This window comes from Oncorhynchus gorbuscha, linkage group LG18 (assembly GCF_021184085.1).
Source record: "Oncorhynchus gorbuscha isolate QuinsamMale2020 ecotype Even-year linkage group LG18, OgorEven_v1.0, whole genome shotgun sequence".
Lineage (NCBI taxonomy): Eukaryota > Metazoa > Chordata > Actinopteri > Salmoniformes > Salmonidae > Oncorhynchus > Oncorhynchus gorbuscha.
The window spans coordinates 18,975,163-18,992,716 of NC_060190.1; the positions used below are offsets into that span (position 1 = coordinate 18,975,163).

Consider the following 17,554-nt stretch of genomic DNA (forward strand, 5'->3'; position numbering starts at 1 on the left):
TCCCTGCTCCCAGAGTTTTGCTGTTCTAATTAAAGAGCTGTTGCCCTCAGAAGTGTTCTCATGTTAGCGCTCACCCCAAGGCTGCTGCGTCACGCCGTTGTTCCTACCATTCCAGAAGCCCAGCTCTTACCCTCTATCCGAGCTGAACGCAAAAGGCCTTGTTGAATTTACTCTCCACTCCTCCCTTCCTCCTCCTATCTATTAGTAGCGGTTACTGTGGCGCTGGGGAATTTGGGTTCATCACTATGCCAGTGCCGTGGGTATCCAACTGAAGGTGGTGTGTGTGTTTGTGAGAGAGTAAGCAAGCAAGTAAGAGAGTGAAAGATTATTTTTTTTAGAGCCAGGAGATTTATTCTCCCCCTTGGGGGAAGGGTTTCTCCCTGTTTCCTCTGACACTCCAACATTTTAGCATAGAGATACTTTGCATCACTCCGGTGTAACCACGGCTGGTTTACAGGAATGCAGACCATCCACACTGTCTAGAGCAGAGATCAGGATCTAGGACAATGGATCTAATCAGGCAGATCTCGCAAAACACATCTGTTATTACAAAACAAACCTGTAGAGGAAATACTGAAGACGTGCATTCCCTCCCTAGTAGGAACGAATTAAATAGTCGCTGTGTTCTTTGTACATTTTGAGTTACCAGAGCTGATAGCGTTTGGTGTTGGTGTTTTCAGGTTTCTACGGGTACCTAGATTTAGCATTTCTATCAAAGGACTCATAAGTACAAGCATGAAGGTCATAGGAGCATATTGAATTGGGTGTCAAATGAAAGCTAAGAGTCTCAATATTTTTTGCAGAAATAAAGCCATAGATACATTTTTATCTTAAACAGGCATAAGTAAAGGATTTGATTTCTGGGTAAACGGATGGAAAAGGGAGTATTAGAAAACATCTACCAGGAAAAAGTATCAGAAATACATCAAAACACAATGTTGATGCGAAGATCTCTGCCAACTAGTAACAACACTTATTAATTTGTTTTGGAGAAATTGTTTACCTTCTGTAAGTTTAAGAAATATTGCCCAGTGTCTTGTCATTCTGTTACCAAAACCCCACATATCCTTAAGATATTTTCTCATTTCTCTCCCTCATGAGGAGGGAGGATGATGAAAGTTCACAGAAGTAACAAGTGATGGCAGACCTACCAATGAATTATATTGATTTTACTGATATCAATTTTGTTAATTTATTATTTGTTGATTAAATCCCGTAATTCCATTACCAAATTGGAAACAGAATTAACAAAAAATCTGTATCAGAATTACCTCACCTGAGATGTCGACAATGGGAAATCATAATAGTCTTTTTTAAAACTTTTTATGTTCAGCTCATAACTGTTTTCTTTGTCTTTCTAGTGGTGAAACCCACTGGGCAACACCTCTCTCTCTCTCTCTCTGCTTCTCTTTCTCACTCTCCAGTTACTGTCACCACTCCCGGCTCTCACTGACGCCGAGCTAAGAGCGTCAGTGATTTGCAAGGACTTTTTATGAATTTGCAAATAAATTCATAAAAAGTCCTACAATGTGATTTTTCTGGATTTTTTTTCTCCCTAATTCTGTCTGTCATAGTTGAAGTGTACCTATGATGAAAATTACAGGCCTCTCTCATCTTTTTAAGTGGGAGAACTTGCACAATTGGTGGCTGACTAAATACGTTTTTGCCCCACTGTCCTTTCAAACTCAAGTGCCTCTTTGCTTGACATCATGGGGAAATCAGACAGGACCTCCGAAAATAAAATGTAGACCTCCAAAAGTCTGGTTCATCCTTGGGAGCAATTTCCAAATGCCTGAAGGTACCACGTTCATCTGTACAAACGATAGTATGCAAGTATAATCACAATGGGACCACACAGCCGTTGTAACGCTCAGGTAGGAGACACGTTCTGTCTCCTGGAGATGAACGTACTTTGGTGCGAGAAGTGCAAATCAATCCCAGAACAACAGCAAAGGACCTTGTGAAGAGGCTGGAGGAAACCGGTACAAAGTATCTGCATCCACAGTAAAACGAGTCCTCTATCGTCATAACCTGAAAGGCCGCTCAGCAAGGAAGAAGCCGCTGCTCCAAAACCACTATAAAAAGCCAGACTACGGTTTGCAACTGCACATGGGGACAAAGATCATACTTTTTGGAGAAATGTCCTCTGGTCTGATGAAACAAAAATAGAACTGTTTGGCCATCGTTATGTTTGGAGGAAAAAGGGGAAGGCTTGCAAGCCGAAGAACACCAGCCCAACCATGAAGCACAGGGGTGGCAGCATTATGTTGTGGGGGTGCTTTGCTGCAGGAGGGTCTGGTGCACTTCACAAAATAGATGGCTTCATGAGGAATGGAAAATTGTGGCTATATTGAAGCAACATCTCAAGACATCAGTCAGGAAGTTAAAGCTTGGTCGCAAATGGGTCTTCCAAATGTACAATGACCCCAAGCATACTTCCAAAGTTGTGGCAAAATGGCTTAAGGACAACAACGTTGAGGTATTGGAGGGCCATCACAAAGCCCTGACCTCAATCCTATAGAAGATTTGTGGCCAGGACTGAAAAGGCGTGTGCAAGCAAGGAGGCCTACAAATCTGACTCCGTTACACCAGCTCTGTCAGGAGTAATAGGCCAGAATTCACTCAACGTATTGTGGGAAGCTTATGTAAGGCTACAAGAAACATCTGACCCAAGTTAAACAATTTAAAGGCAATGTTACCAAATACTAATTGAGTGTATGTAAACTTCTGACCCACTGGGAATGTGCTGAAAGAAATAAAAGCTGAAATTAATCATTCTCTTTACTATTATTCTGACATTTCACATTCTTAAAATAATGTGTTGATCCTAACTAACCTAATACAGGGATTTATTTTACTAGGATTAAATGTCAGGAATTGTGAAACTGAGTTTAAATGTATTTGGCTAAGGTGTATGTAAACTTCCGACTTCAACTGTTTGTACTGTGATTCTCACTATTCTTTGTGTATTGCGATTCGATACTGTGATTTTTATTGCGTTTCAACCATATTGCTTACCATTGTCTGCTGCAGAGGGACAAGAGGGAGCCATGAGAATCAGTTTTAATCAGTCATGGAAGTAAGTGCTGAAAAGAAATTGGCCCCCTATTTAAAAAGATGGGGAACAAGCAATAAAGGAAATAGTGTTTGTGCAGATACATCCAAGTAGCGAAAAAAAAAAAAGTGCAATGTTGTCAAATGGATACAATATCATCAAATAATATCCAGATATGTAACTAACCATATTTTTTTACTATTATACTAAACTCTACTCTGCTGTGCTGCTCTGTGATGTCCAAACTTGTGAAGCATGAGAATGACATTCATATACATAATGCATTTCTGTGTAGTACAGTTCAGGGACCCATGATGTAATTTCTTTACCGTGTATTCGGAGCAGATATTTAAGTTTTTGGAAAACGTGGTCGAATACAAAACTGAGGGAGTTTTGACCCTAATTCCATTAACAAAGTTTGCGTCTGCACAGTTCTTCCACTAAATTCGTTTTTGTAAATTCTTCAGTTTAAATTGTTAAAAGTAGTCATTTTGTATAGCGTTGTATGATTGGTTAACCTTTTGAAATCAATGGTTTTTGTTTGTCATACATTTTGAAAGATAAAAAACTGAGTCAAAGCGTATTTCCCTTACCATGGAATGTCCCTAAGGTTACTGGTCCTCAGCTCACTGCCAAATGGTTTAACTTAAATTCTAGTTTGGACCGAACACATGTAGGCCTATAGATATGACTTTGTATACAGACTGTACGAATTCAACCATGGTCCTTTTGGCATACGCTTTTTGCACCTCCTGCAATACTTAAACTGAATGTAATGGTTTTGCCTCCGAGTTAGAGCTGGTGCTCTGAGTAAGCTACTGTTTGTCATGCACCGTTCCCTCTCTTGCTCAGCACATCCTTTCGTTCCCCTCTAGTTCTCTTTTTTTCCCTCCCTCCTTCCCCACTCTCTTGATGAATCATCCCTGTGCTGCTCCAGATTTTGACAAGGGGACATTCTCCCTCAAGGAATCTGTTGCTGCTCACTTTATATCCCGAAATTCCATGACTTTCTGGGATAGAAATGTGGCAGAGGGGTTACTCATTGCCACCAGTTTGAAGTTTGGTTGCAGAATAATTGAGGTTTGGATGACTTGTGTGGCGTTAGGCAAACTGTATTATTGGGCTGCCTTGTACTGCCTCGGCACCTGATTCAACCTGAAGGGGCTCGTCTTGCACTCCACACACAGGAGGTGGGGCTGACATGCTGATTATAACAGGTTACGACAGGTGTTCAGCTGGAAATTACCCCGGGGGTATTTCGTAACCCACACGACAGCAGAAATGTCATGATTCTCCTGGGATTCACTCTGCATGTCTGGTGATATTCATAAGAGGGACACTAGTCGCTGCCCATTTACTCTGTGTCCTCCGTCATCAACTATGCATCCAGCCCCAATCCAAGATCTTCTATGCTTTTGGCTATTTTCCAAGGCATGTAGGTCAGCTTTTAGACACCATACACATGTTGACACATTTCCTTACGAGGAATAACGCAGAACGAAACACGTCAAGTAGAAACTGTAACACTGCTCTGCGGAGTCGGAACAGTCTGTCTTTTCATTTAAATGTAATGTTGTCAGAAGGCACAAAGACTCTGTTGGAAGGATATGAATCAGAGACTGTCAGTCAGAATTTTGCTACTTCTGTCCCTTAATGTGGAGCAGCTACTCCTAAAGACTAGACAAAGGGAATTTTTAACAAGTGGGTTACCCAGTTTTACTGCATGTAGCTGACGGCACCTCCACATGAAGGCCCCACTGCCAACATACAATAATTTTTTTAGGACCAGACATGGCCTATACAAGTCCCCTGGGGCTAAGAGAGATTTTTCAGGAATACATTTTCCTACTTTAAGAGCATAGCTATATGCTTTTACTCATGGGTGTGGGGAGATGTGGTACTTTCTGGACAATATATCTCTCCATTTAGGGGACCCTCTTGGTACACCCCCAGAGGCAAAGGTTTAATATAACACTTTTTAGGAGCAGTAAACTAGGTTTCGTAATTTAAGTCTAATGTAGAGGTCGACAGATTTAATTGGAATGGCCGATTTTAATTAGGGCCGATTTGAAGTTTTCATAACAATCGAAAAATTTGTATTTTTGGGCTCCTATTTATTTATTTATTCATGTATTTATTTATTTATTTATATATATCTATAAATAAATAATAATAATAATAATAATAAAAATGTTTTAAACCTTTTAAACCTAATTGAACATGTTTCATTATTTATTTGAGGCTACATTGATTTTATTGATGTTTTATATTAAGTTAAAATAAGTGTTAATTCAGTATTGTTGTAATTGTCATTATCACAAATAAAAAAATAGTCTGATTAATCGTTATCGGCTTTTTTGGTCCTCCAATAATCGGTATCAGTATCGGCGTTGGAAAAAAATAATCGGTTGACCTCTAGTCTAATGTATTAATCAAGAAGAAGAAGGCCTTAGGATGGCTTTTTCTCTAGTCACTTAAAAATAACTAGAATACTAAGGTCTCAACAAATGGGCTTCCTGAATCCATACAGAGCAGAAGCATGTGCCCAAGGATTTAATGTTCTGGGTTACTGTTTTCTAGCAAAGTCGTCTATAACTAGATCAGTGACTCAACTATGACATAATGAGATATTTTTGAATCTGTTTCTGTATCGAGTTGTTCCTAGTGCAGGGGTGATGGAGAGACGGTGGCTCATCATTGGAAGACCTGCTCTCTGCCCATCTGCCTTGTGCCTCTGCCTCGACCAGAAAACCTTGCCAGTTGCCTTGGTAACCTTGCACATTAGACTGCCAGAGAGGCAGGCTTAGTGTCATCATGTGGGTGAAGTTGAAATTTGGGCCCTTTTTCTATTAGTGGATGAAGCATCATACACTGAGAACGTTAGGAACACCTGCTCTTTCCATGACAGACTGACCAGGTGAACGCTATGATCCCTTATTGATGTCACTTGTTAAATCCACTTCAATCAGTGGAGATGAAGGGAAGGAGACCGGTTAATGAAGGATTTTTAAGCCTTGAGGCAAATGAGATATGGACTGTGTATGTGTGCCATTCAGAGGGTGAATGGGAAAGACAAAAGATGTGCCTTTGAACAGGGCATGGTAGTTGCTGCCAGGCGCATCGGTTTGAGTGTGTCAAGAACTGCAACGCTGATGGGTTTTTCACTCAACAGTTTCCCCGTGTGTATCAAGAATGGTCTACCACCCAAAGGAAATCCAGCCATCTTGACACAACTGTGGGAAGCATTGGCATCAACATCGGTCAGCATCCCTGTGGAACGCTTTTGACATCTTGTAGACTCCATGCCCTGACTCATTGAGGCTGTTCTGAGGGCAAAAGGGGGTGCAACTCAATATTAGGAAGGTGTTCCTAATGTTTTGTACACTATATAAACATTGTATAAGAACATTTCTATAAACTGGGGATGATCAGAATTATTAGCTGTGCAATGTTTCTGAGCAGCCATGGTTACTGGCAAGAAGCTGTAACATCACAAGCCTCACTAACTGCATAATGGCTATAGGATATTGTTTTATTTCTCACAATAGTTGCTCAATACAATGTTGAAAGAGCTCACTTTTCCTGAAAGTAATGTACCAATCATTACTGTCTTTTTCTACATAATTTGGAATTCTCTATGCCTAGATAGCCTTTGGGTGACTAGTACAGTTTGCCCCCGAAAAAATCATTCACTTAGCATTTTTCAGTCGAAGCACGTAATCGCCTGGAAATGCACTTTGACAACGGATCAGTGTGCTCAAAGGCACAGCAGATTCCCTCTAGTTAAATCACTGCTAGATGCTAGATAATCAGGGCCCGAGCTTAGAATTTAAGAAAAAGTCTGAGCAAACGCACACATTTGCACTAGCACACACAAACATGTATGCATGCACACACACACGCACACGCGCAGGCTTGCTTTCTCTCACTCACATAGTCAAAACACGTCAGTTGGCCAAGTCATTTTCCCGTACACAAACAAATTTGAGACGCCAAGTATAAGAAAAAGTGGGGGAAGATTATGACAAAATTAGACTTAGGATAAGTCCTACTGTGACATCACTCCAGAGGCCTCTGCTGGGGTCAGCATCCTACCTAACTGCGCTAACCGCCGTGGCCCATGCAGGCTTTCACTGAGCTGTTGGCCCTCGCTGTACAGCATCAAACCATGCTGGGGTGAACAAAACGTGAACGCTCCCGTCTTGAGCGATGATGGTCCGGGAAGAATGATGCACTGTCGTTAAGAGGTGATGACAGTAACTCCTCCTACTGACTTCAACTGGGTTCCTAACTACATAATAATTCATTAGAATTGATTGGATTTATATAGTGCTTCTCTAGAGCTGAAAGCACTTTACATAGTAAGGGTGGGGAAACTCCCATCATCCACCACACAGAAAATCAATGAGTTTAGTTGAAACGGTGACTTGAAATGAGAGCTGGTAATGCAGCTACGTTAGCGGTTATGTGGAGTGGCTAACGCCCGTCTTGAGGAGTTGTTTAACAAGGGAAATTGACAGTGACTGCTTGGAGAAAGGCAAAGCGGGGCATTGTTGCATTCTGGGCCGTGTCCATGGGGCTAAGGAGGGCGGGTGGGTAGGGGTGGCATTCCCCGCTGCGGTTTGTGTTTGGATGCGAGTGAGCTGGCCGCATCATACCGCTCCATTTGGAAACTGTGGGTGTCTCGCAAACAAAAACTGGCAGCAAGAGAGAGGAGCTTCAGGCAATGGAAGATGGGTGTACTCTTAAGTGTAGAGGATACTGGAGAAGAGGAGCAGATATTGGGGAAAGGGAGCAAAGCATACGGGGAAAATGTTGTTTATACAAAAGCTGAATCGCAATGCCTATGGCAGGTACAGTACTTTTACACCGGTACACCTCAGTATGTCATGTTTACGCAACACCGTCACTTTTATAATGTGTTATTGGCCCATATGCTCCAACCAATCCAGCCTATCCTTACTATCTGGTCCTGTGTGGCTCAGTTGGTAGAGCTTGGCGCTTGCAATGCCAGGATTATGGGTTAGATTCCCGGGGCCACCAATATGTCTATTGTATGCACACATGACTTAGTTGCTTTGGATGAAAGCGTCTGCTAAATGGCATTTCACTAGAATGTGTTCGCTGGCGCAGAATTGCATCGGCGCTTAAGTCCCTTTTTAGCCGCTATATTAAGATCATTCATTCGTTTATTTTTTTTCACACAGCTAAGCTAGTGTCGTATGTCAAATCAGTCAGTGAACACCATTTTGACATGTCAATTTTGAAGTCAAATTGGATCAACAGATTTGAATTTGAAGCTGTCTCTCATTAACGAGTCACGAGTGCACAGTCAGTCAGCGCATGTCCTCGACGAGTGGAGCCAGCCCGGGTTTTAGATATGTGGAATCCCCCTCCCCTCCTCCTTTTCCCAGGTGGCTTGTGCTATCTGGGATGCCTAGAATCAGGCCAGAAGTCTTAAAGCAAGAGATGGAGAGGCTGAGAGACTGCAAAAGATCAAGAGAAAGAGATCGAGGGAGAGAGTTGGGGAAAGAGACAGAGGGCTGACTTGAGATACGCGGAGATGGGGAGAGACCGAGTGAGCCAGGCGGATAGAGAAAGATAGAAACGGAATGTCTAAAGAGTGAGACAGAGAGGGAAAGCGGGTGGGAGAGGGCGGGATCCAGAGACACACTGGGAGACCGAGAGAGCGCTATTGGGAAAGAGTGGTAGCGAGAAAGAGGAAGGCTCAGTCTGGCTTGACACTGACCAGGGCAGACATTTATCACCTAATTAACAAGAGTCTCGTCTGCATTCTCACCACCATGCCAGCAAAGATGGGGGTATGTGGGGACTCAGTCGCGCAGGCTAAATATACACTAGCCTCAGTGCTTTAGAGGCATGACCCTGGCACAAATATAGCCTGGTCCCAAATCAGTTTGTTCCAAGTTGGCCAGACAACACAAACAAATATCTGGGATCAGGCTAGTGTGAACAGGGTTCTGCTCAGGATATGATTCATGGCATGTTGCATCATAACATTGAGTTCAAGGTATAATGAAGTTAGATTAAATAAAATAAAAGTGTGTTTGTCACATGAGCCGAATACAACACATCTTGGTCAGTGAAATGCTTACTTACAAGCCTATATCTGGAACTGCATTGTTGGTTAAGAAAATATTTAAATGAACTAAAGTAAAAAAATATATTTAAAAAATGAAGTAACACAAGAAAATTACATAATGGGGCTTTGTACAAGGGGTACCGGTACAGAGTCAATGTGCGGGTTATTCGAGGTAATTTGTAGCTGTAGGTAGGGATAAAGCGATTATGGATAGATCATAAACAGCGGGGAGCAGCAGTGTCTATGTAAATAGTCCGGGTGGCCGTTTTTTATGAATTGTTCAGCTGTCTTATGGCTTGGGGGTAGAAGCTGTGTCGTGGAAATTCTAATTAACCTCTAGGTGATTTGTTGAGAGTTCAATGAGCGGATTTGAGCCACAGCATTTTATAGCAAAGTACATCCTCCTGAATGTTCATGACAAATGTATGTATGGAATGGGTCACAAGGTTAGGACTCGTATGAAAGATACTAATACTTCACAGCAGACCGTATCTGCTGTAAAGACGGTAGAGACCAGGATCTGGCCCCCAAAACAAAGTTCCTCTCATAATTATCCATACTGGAGCCCTCTCCACCCGAGTACCTCAGTACAGAAACACCAACTCATGCTATGGACTGTGGTCTTGTTAGGTTTATCACCCAAGGCAGTGCAAATCTTCTGTCAGCATTAAGCCCCCAGAGACCCATTCTTAGAACACACACAGATTAGTGTTCTAAGAACCCCCTATTCTATTGCATGGAACAACCATTTGATGCAATTACAGTATTATAACAATCTTGCAATTTTGCTCTCACAGCTGTTAAGGAGCGTTTTGGTCTTAGACTTGGTGCTACAGTACCGCCTTGCCGTGCAGTAGCAGAAAAAACAGTCTATGGCTTGGGTGACTGGAGTCTTTGGCAATTTTTTGGGGGCCTTCCTCTGACACCGCCTAGTATATAGGTCCTGGCAGGAAGCTTGGCCCCAGTGATGTACTGGGCTAACTGCACTACCCTCTGTAGCGCCTTACCGAGTAGTTGCAATTCCAGGCGTGGTGTTGGAGTCGTGCTTGGCCACCCTGTCGTGGGTGAACAGGGAGTGGAGTTCTAAGCACGCACCCCGTATTGAGGATCATGGCCAGCCTTTCAAAGCACTTCATGGCTACAGACATGAGTGCTACTGAGCAGTAGTCATTTATGCAGGTTACCTTGGCTTTCATGGGCACAGGGACAATGGTGGTCTGCTTGAAACATGTAGGTATTAGAATTGGTCAGGGAGAGGTTAAAAATGTCAGTGAAGACACTTGCCATTTGGTCCATGCATGCTCTGAGTACGAGTCCTGGTAATCCGTCTGCGGCCTTGTGAATGTTGACCTGTTTAAAGGTCTTCCTCACATTGGCTACGGAGAGCGTGATCACACAGTCGTCCGGAACATTTGGTGCTCTCATGCATGCTTCAGTGTTACTTGCATTTAGTTCGTCTTGTAGGCTAGTGTGACTGTGCAGCTCGCGGCTGGGTTTCCCTTAGTAGTACGCAATAGTTTGCATGCCCTGCCACATCTGACAAGCATCAGAGCCAATATAGTTGGATTCAATCTTAGTCCTCTATTGACGGTTTGATGGTTCATCTGTGGGCATAGGGGAATGTCTTATAAACATCTGAATTAGTGTCCCGCTCATTGAAAGCGGCAGCATTAGCCTTTAACTCGGTGCGGATGTTGCCTGTAATCCATAGCTTCTGGTTGGGATCTATACGTATGGTCACTGTTGGGAAGACGTTGGCTATACACTTATCGATGACGCCGTTGACTGAGGTAGTATACTCCTCAATGCCATTGGATGAATCCCGGAACATATTCCAGTCTGTGCTAGCAAAATAGTCCTGTAGTATAGCATCTGCGTCATCTGACCTCTTCTGTATTGAGTGAGTCACTGGTATTTAGGTCTTGATTACTAAATATCGGTTTGTTGTGTGCACACCCACACACAGGCTATATTTGCCCTGTTAACTGAAGGTGTACCCCACCACCCGAGCCACGACCAACTAGAAGGCGGAGACAGCACTGGTGCATCAAAGCTGGGACCGAGAGACTGGGAAACGTCTTCTATCTCCAGGCCATCAGACTGTTAAACAGTCACCACTAGCCGACCTCCGCCCAGTACTCTGCCCTGAACATTAGTCATTGTTTCTAGCCGGCTACCGCCCGGTTACTCTACCCTGCACCTTAGAGACGGCTGCCCTATGTACATAGTCATTGAAGACTGGTCAATTGCATAATGTTTACACACTGTTTTACCCACATTGCATTTGGAAGTTTTAAGACCCCTGGATTTTTTTTCACTTTTAAAATATCCTCATCAATCTACACACAATACCCCGTAATGACGAAGCAAAAATAGGTTTTTAGACGTTTTTGCAAATTTCTTACAAATAAACATAACTTGACATAAGTATTTCAGACCCTTTGCTATTAGACTCGGAATTGAGCTCCGGTGCATCCTGTGTCTATTGATCATCCTTGATGTTTCTACAACTTGGAGTCCACCTGTGGTAAATTCAATTGATTGGACATGATTTGGAAAGGCACACACCTGTCTATATAAGGTCCCACAGTTGACGGTGCGTGTCAGAGAAAAAAACCATGCCATGAGGTTGAAGGAACTGTTGTTAGAGCTCCGAGACAGGATTGTGTCGAGGCACAGAGCTGGGGACGGGTTTGAAGGTTCAGCATTGAAGGTTTCCAAGAACACAGTGGCCTCCATCATTCTTAAATGGAATACATTTGGAACCACCAAGACTTCCTAGAGCTGGCTTCCTGGCCAAACTGAGAAATCGGGGGAGAAGGGCCTTGGTCAAGGAGGTTACCAATCACCCAATGGTCACTCTGACAGAGCTCCAGAGTTCCTCTGTGGAGATGGGAGAACCTTCCAGAAGGACAACCATCTCTGCAGCACTCCACCAATCAGGACTTTATGATAGAGTCCCCAGACGGAAGCAACTCCTCAGTAAAAGGCACATGACCGCCTGCTTGGAGTTTGCCTAAAGGCACCTAAAGACTCTCAGAACGTGAGAAGCAAGATTCTCTGGTCTAATGAAACTAAGATTGAACTCTTTGGCCTGACTGCCAAGCGTCAAGTCTGGAGGAAACCTGGCACCATCCCTACGGTGTAGCATGGGGGTGGTAGCATCCATGGTGTGGGGATGTTTTTCAGGGACTAGGATACTTGTCAGGATCGAGGGAAAGACGAATGAAGCAAAGTGCCGAGATCCTTGATGAAAACCTGCAGAGTGCTCAGGACCTCAGATTGGGGTGAAGGTTCACTTTCCAACAGGACAACAACCCTAAGCACACAGCAAAGATAATGGAGTGGCTTTGGGCCAAGTCTCTGAATGTCCTCGAGTGGCCCAGCCAGAGCCCGGACTTGCACCCGATCTAACATTTCTGGAGAGACCTGAAAATAGTCGATATAAGATTCATGTATGTTTGAGGAATTTTAATTATGAGATTTCTGTTGTTTTGAATTTGGCGCCCTGCACTTTCACACAAACCTCAGATTTCTCACTTCCTGGTTGGATTTTTTTCTCAGGTTTTTGCCTGCCATATGAGTTCTGTTATACTCACAGACATCATTCAAACAGTTTTAGAAACTTCAGTGTTTTCTATCCAATTCTACTAATTATATGCATATTCTAGCTTTTAGGCCTGAGTAGCAGGCAGTTTACTCTGGGCACCTTTTTATCCAAGCTACTCAATACTGCCCCCCAGTCCCAAAGAAGTTAAGACATGAATGTCAGTCAATCCGGAAATATTTCAAGAACTTTGAAAGTTTCTCCCAGTGCAGTCGCAAAAACCATCTAGCGCTATGATAAAACTGGCTCTCATGAGGACCACCACAAGACCCAGAGTTAACTGCTGCAGAGGATAGGTTCATTAGTGTTAACAGAAATTGCAGCCCAAATAAGTGCTTCAAAGAGTTCAAGTGACAGACACATCTCAACATCAACTCTTCAGAGGAGACTACGTGAATCAGGCATTCATGGTCGAATTGCTGCAAAGAAACTACTACTAAAGGCCACCAATAAGAAGAAGATACTTGCCATGAAACACGAGCAATGGACATTAGACCAGTCTGTTGAGTCCAGATTTTTGGTTCCAACCTCTGTGTCTTTGAAACGCAGAGGTGGTGAAATAATGATCTCCGCATGTGTGGTTCCCACCATGAAGAATGGAGGAGGTGTGATGGTGTGCTTTGCTGGTGATTCTCATTGATTTGTTTGGAATTCAAGGCACACCTAACTAACTTGGCTACCACAGCTTTCTGCAGAGATACGCCATCCCATCTGGGTTGTGCTTAGTTGGACTATGATTTATTTTTCAGCAGGACAATGACTCAACACACCTGTGTAAGGGTTATTTGACCAAGAATGGGAGTGATGGAGTGCTGCATCAAATTACCTGGCCTCCACAATCAGCTGACCTCAACCCAATTGGGATGAGTTGCACTGCAGAGTGTAGCAGCCAACAAGTGCTCAACATATGTGGGAACTCCTTCAAGGCTGTTGGAAAAGCATTCCAGGTGAAGCTGGTTGAGAGAATGCCAAGAGTGTGCAAAGCTGTCATCAAAGCAAAGGGTGGCTACTTGAAACATCTCAAATATATTTTGTTATATATATTATTTGTTTAACACTTTTTTGGTTTCTACATGATTCTATATGTGTTATTTCATATCAATTGATGGCTTCACTATTTATTCTACAGTGTATAAAATAGTCAAATAAAGAAAAACCCTTGAATGAGTAGCTGTTCTAAGACTTTTGACCAGTAGTGTATGTTTTGGAAAATCTCTTATAAAATAGGTTAAAGTTATGTATAGTAACCCTAGGTAAAATAGTAAAAAATGGCAACTTCCCAGAAAGTGTTAAACTGTCAAGAGGAGTAAAACAAGTGTCCAAACTTTTGACTGGTGCTGTACATAAACTAAACTGACAATACCCAATCCCTAAAAATAAAGAAAATAAGAAATATTTCAGAACAAGCAATGTCAGATAGGAATATAAACAAACAAACATCTGCAAATCTGTGTTTTTGACCAATAAACGTCTGATTTGAATGTACAGCGTAAAATATTTGAGTTAGGCTAACTCATTAGTTAAGCTAAAATCAGGCTAGTTCATTGATCTGAGCATATGTTTTAGTACACAAGTTCGCTAAATGTGTTCTATTAGCCGAATGTGATTCTTGGTACAGATTTGTAGCATGTTAACTCATGTTGAGTAAGTTTAAATCAAATCGTGCCATTGATAGGCTAGGTAGGCTAATATTTAGACTTCGCTAGTTAATGTTTGTATCTAGTGTTCAGAGAATTTACTCTAATAGTCCAGCCTGAGAATAAAGTTGCATAACTCAAGACCATTCAACCCCACAAAGGCCTAATTTAAAGTTTAGTTTAAATGTTTTTGCTGTTACTCAAAATACATCAATTATGATCTCTACAAAGTCTAAATGGCTTAGAAGGACGCATAGTCTTGACCTGGTTTGAGTTTTTGGACCAAAGGCTGCTGGTTTTGGCCGACGTGCTTGGTATGTCAGGGCATTCCGGTGTTCATGGGTTACGTGGGGGTTACACCCTGCGGTTCTCTACAAACCAACAGGAATGTGTGGAGAAACAAGTAGATGGCCATTTTGGAGATGAATAGCACAGATACCATGGTCAACCCTTGCCATCAGCAACTGGGTAACTGGAGTTCACTGTAGATGTTGGGGAGTGTAAAGGTCATTCTGATTTTGGTTTGGAGTGAGGTTTTTACGAGACAGGGTTTGATCAGTGTGTGTAGTATACTGTGTGTGTGTGTGTAGTATACTGTGTGTGTAGTATACTGTGTGTGTGTAGTATACTGTGTGTGTGTAGTATACTGTGTGTGTAGTATTCTGTGTGTGTGTAGTATTGTGTGTGTGTGTGTGTGTGTGTGTGTGTGTGTGTGTGGTATACTGTGTGTGTGTGTAGTATACTGTGTGTGTGCGTGCAGTATACTGTGTGTTTTGTAGCCTATTATATACAGTCTCTCTGAAGTGTTAAATAGGCCTATTATTCTAATTAGACACATTTTCTACTAATTCAAAGTTATTACTAATTAATAACATTAAGTATTTAAAGCAACTTTCATTTTGTTGTACAATATACAGAGAAGAAAATAGGCTGTTTTGGGGGGGGGATGCGAGCGTGGGTGGCGGTATCTTATTTTGCTCAGTATCACGATATGGCCCGATGCTAGTCCTAGAAGACTGTGTGTGTGTGTGTGTGTGTGTGTGTGTGTGTGTGTGTGTGTGTGTGTGTGTGTGTGTGTGTGTGTGTGTGTGTGTGTGTGTGTGTGTGTGTGTGTGTGTGTGTGTGTGTGTGTGTGTTATTGGGGATAAAACAATTTCTTTTTGTGTTTATCCTTAATTGTATTAGTTGCAATTTAGAGTTCTGTCCCTGTGTGGCCTGGCACAAATAAGCCCGTTCACCCCAGTGACGGATCAGTTCTGCCTATCCTAACCTTAACTATTACGAGGGGATAAACAAGACTTGTCCGGATCTGTCCTATTTAAATGCAACTTTCACAAACACCCATTCAGTGAGTCCATCTGTCAACCATATGTCACGAATCAGCTGACCAGCTACGATGCCTGGAAGCAGTTAAAATAATCCAGATCAAAACAAACAGGAAATGTATCACAGTTGAGTAGCCTATGACTTGTGTTCGTCCCAAATGGCACCCTATTCCGTATATAGTGCACTTAAGCCCTACAGGTCTTGGTCAAAAGTAGTACACTATAAGGAATAGGGTGCCATTTGTGTCAGACTGTTGAGATTGTGGACGTTGTCAGCTTTAAAGCCACAATCAGCACAACTAAATGAGCACCTAGCTAAATAATGTGCAGGTATGTCTCTTCTTTTGCTGGTATTTGTTTCACCCTGCTCCTATGGACTTTTGTTTGATGTGTGTCCACTTTGTTTGTACTGATGGCTTACGTACCTTCGTTTGTCTCTCCTGGTCTAATGTTCACCTTAAGTTAAACACCTACAGTCACTGCTGCTACTACTGCTGCTACTGCACTACTACTGGTACTACTGTATTACAACTACTCTACTACTACTGTACTACTACTCTACTACTACTGTACTACTCCTCTACTACTGTACTACTCCTCTACTACTGTACTACTACTCTACTGCTACTGTACTACTCCTCTACTACTGTACTACTACTCTACTGCTACTGTACTACTCCTCTACTACTGTACTACTAACATTACCATTGCAATCACTACTACTTACACTGCCATAAAAAGATGCAAACATACACATTTTTCTTCAGGAAATTGACCTTTTCGCTCTTCTTTCCTCCAGGCCCAGATAGCCTTCCTGCAGGGTGAGAGAAAGGGCCAGGAGAACCTGAAGAAGGACCTGGTCAGGAGGATCAAGATGCTGGAGTACGCCCTCAAACAGGAGAGGTGAGGACCACATTACACTAAACTACACCACACCTTCATTCTTTAAGCTAGGGATGGGCAACTCGCGGGGCTTTGGTTCTAGGGGGGCTGAGTCAGTGTCTGCTGGTTGATTTTTGTCTTTTGCCCACACTTGTATCCTTTTCACACTATCATGCTGAACCGTACTATGCTGGCTTGTGTATTTCCCTTACACATTGTCCTGTGCAGCACTGTTCCAGAACTGTGGTGGATACGTAACCAGGCCAGCGCAGTACAGGTAAACTTGGCTCAATTCAGCTCAGTAGTGTGAAGGGAGTGCCAGTTTCCCAGGTCGAAATCAGATGAAAACCAGCAGACACTCAGACTGCCTCCAAAACTGGGGTCACCCATCCCTGCTACATGCTGTCCTGAATATGTCAACATAGCTATATACGTCACAAACTGCATGCCAAACAAAAGTGTGTTGAAGGTGCGTTGTAATTTTCTAAGCATGTAGCAGCGGTACGCTAGCTATGATCAATACATTTTTATAGACCTAAACTCTCATGGGGTGGCCTCTTGGGTGGCGCAGTGGTCTAGGGCACTGTGCCACCAGAGACTCTGGTTTCACACCCAGGCTCTGTCGCAGCCGGCCGCGACCGGGAGGTCCGTGGGGCGACGTACAATTGGCCTAGCGTCATCCGGGTTAGGGAGGATTTGGCTGGTAGGGAGATCCTTGTCTCATCGCGCACCAGCGACTCCTGTGGCGTGCCGGGCGCTAACCAGGTCGCCAGGTGCACGGTGTTTCCTCCGACACATTGGTGCGGCTGGCTACCGGATTGGATGCGCGCTGTGTTAAGAAGCAGTGCGGCATGGTTGTGTTTCAGAGGACGCATGGCTTTCGACCTTCATCTCTCCCGAGCCCGTACGGGAGTTGTAGTGATGAGACAAGATAGTAACTACTAA

General features: G+C 43.0%; 1 protein-coding gene across 3 annotated transcripts in view; it reads left to right on the plus strand.

The window, feature by feature from the left end:
• The window catches only part of strn (striatin, calmodulin binding protein), an 82,994-nt gene that overhangs the window by 16,934 nt on the left and 48,506 nt on the right, over positions 1-17,554 (plus strand). For 2 of the 3 annotated variants that reach the window (XM_046309960.1, XM_046309961.1), the window contains exon 2: positions 16,527-16,630. In XM_046309960.1, coding sequence (XP_046165916.1) covers positions 16,527-16,630 — 104 coding nt within the window. Of the gene's footprint in view, positions 1-7,773; positions 7,909-16,526; positions 16,631-17,554 lie in introns of those variants that run through there. The other variant, XM_046309962.1, reaches the window with a different exon arrangement.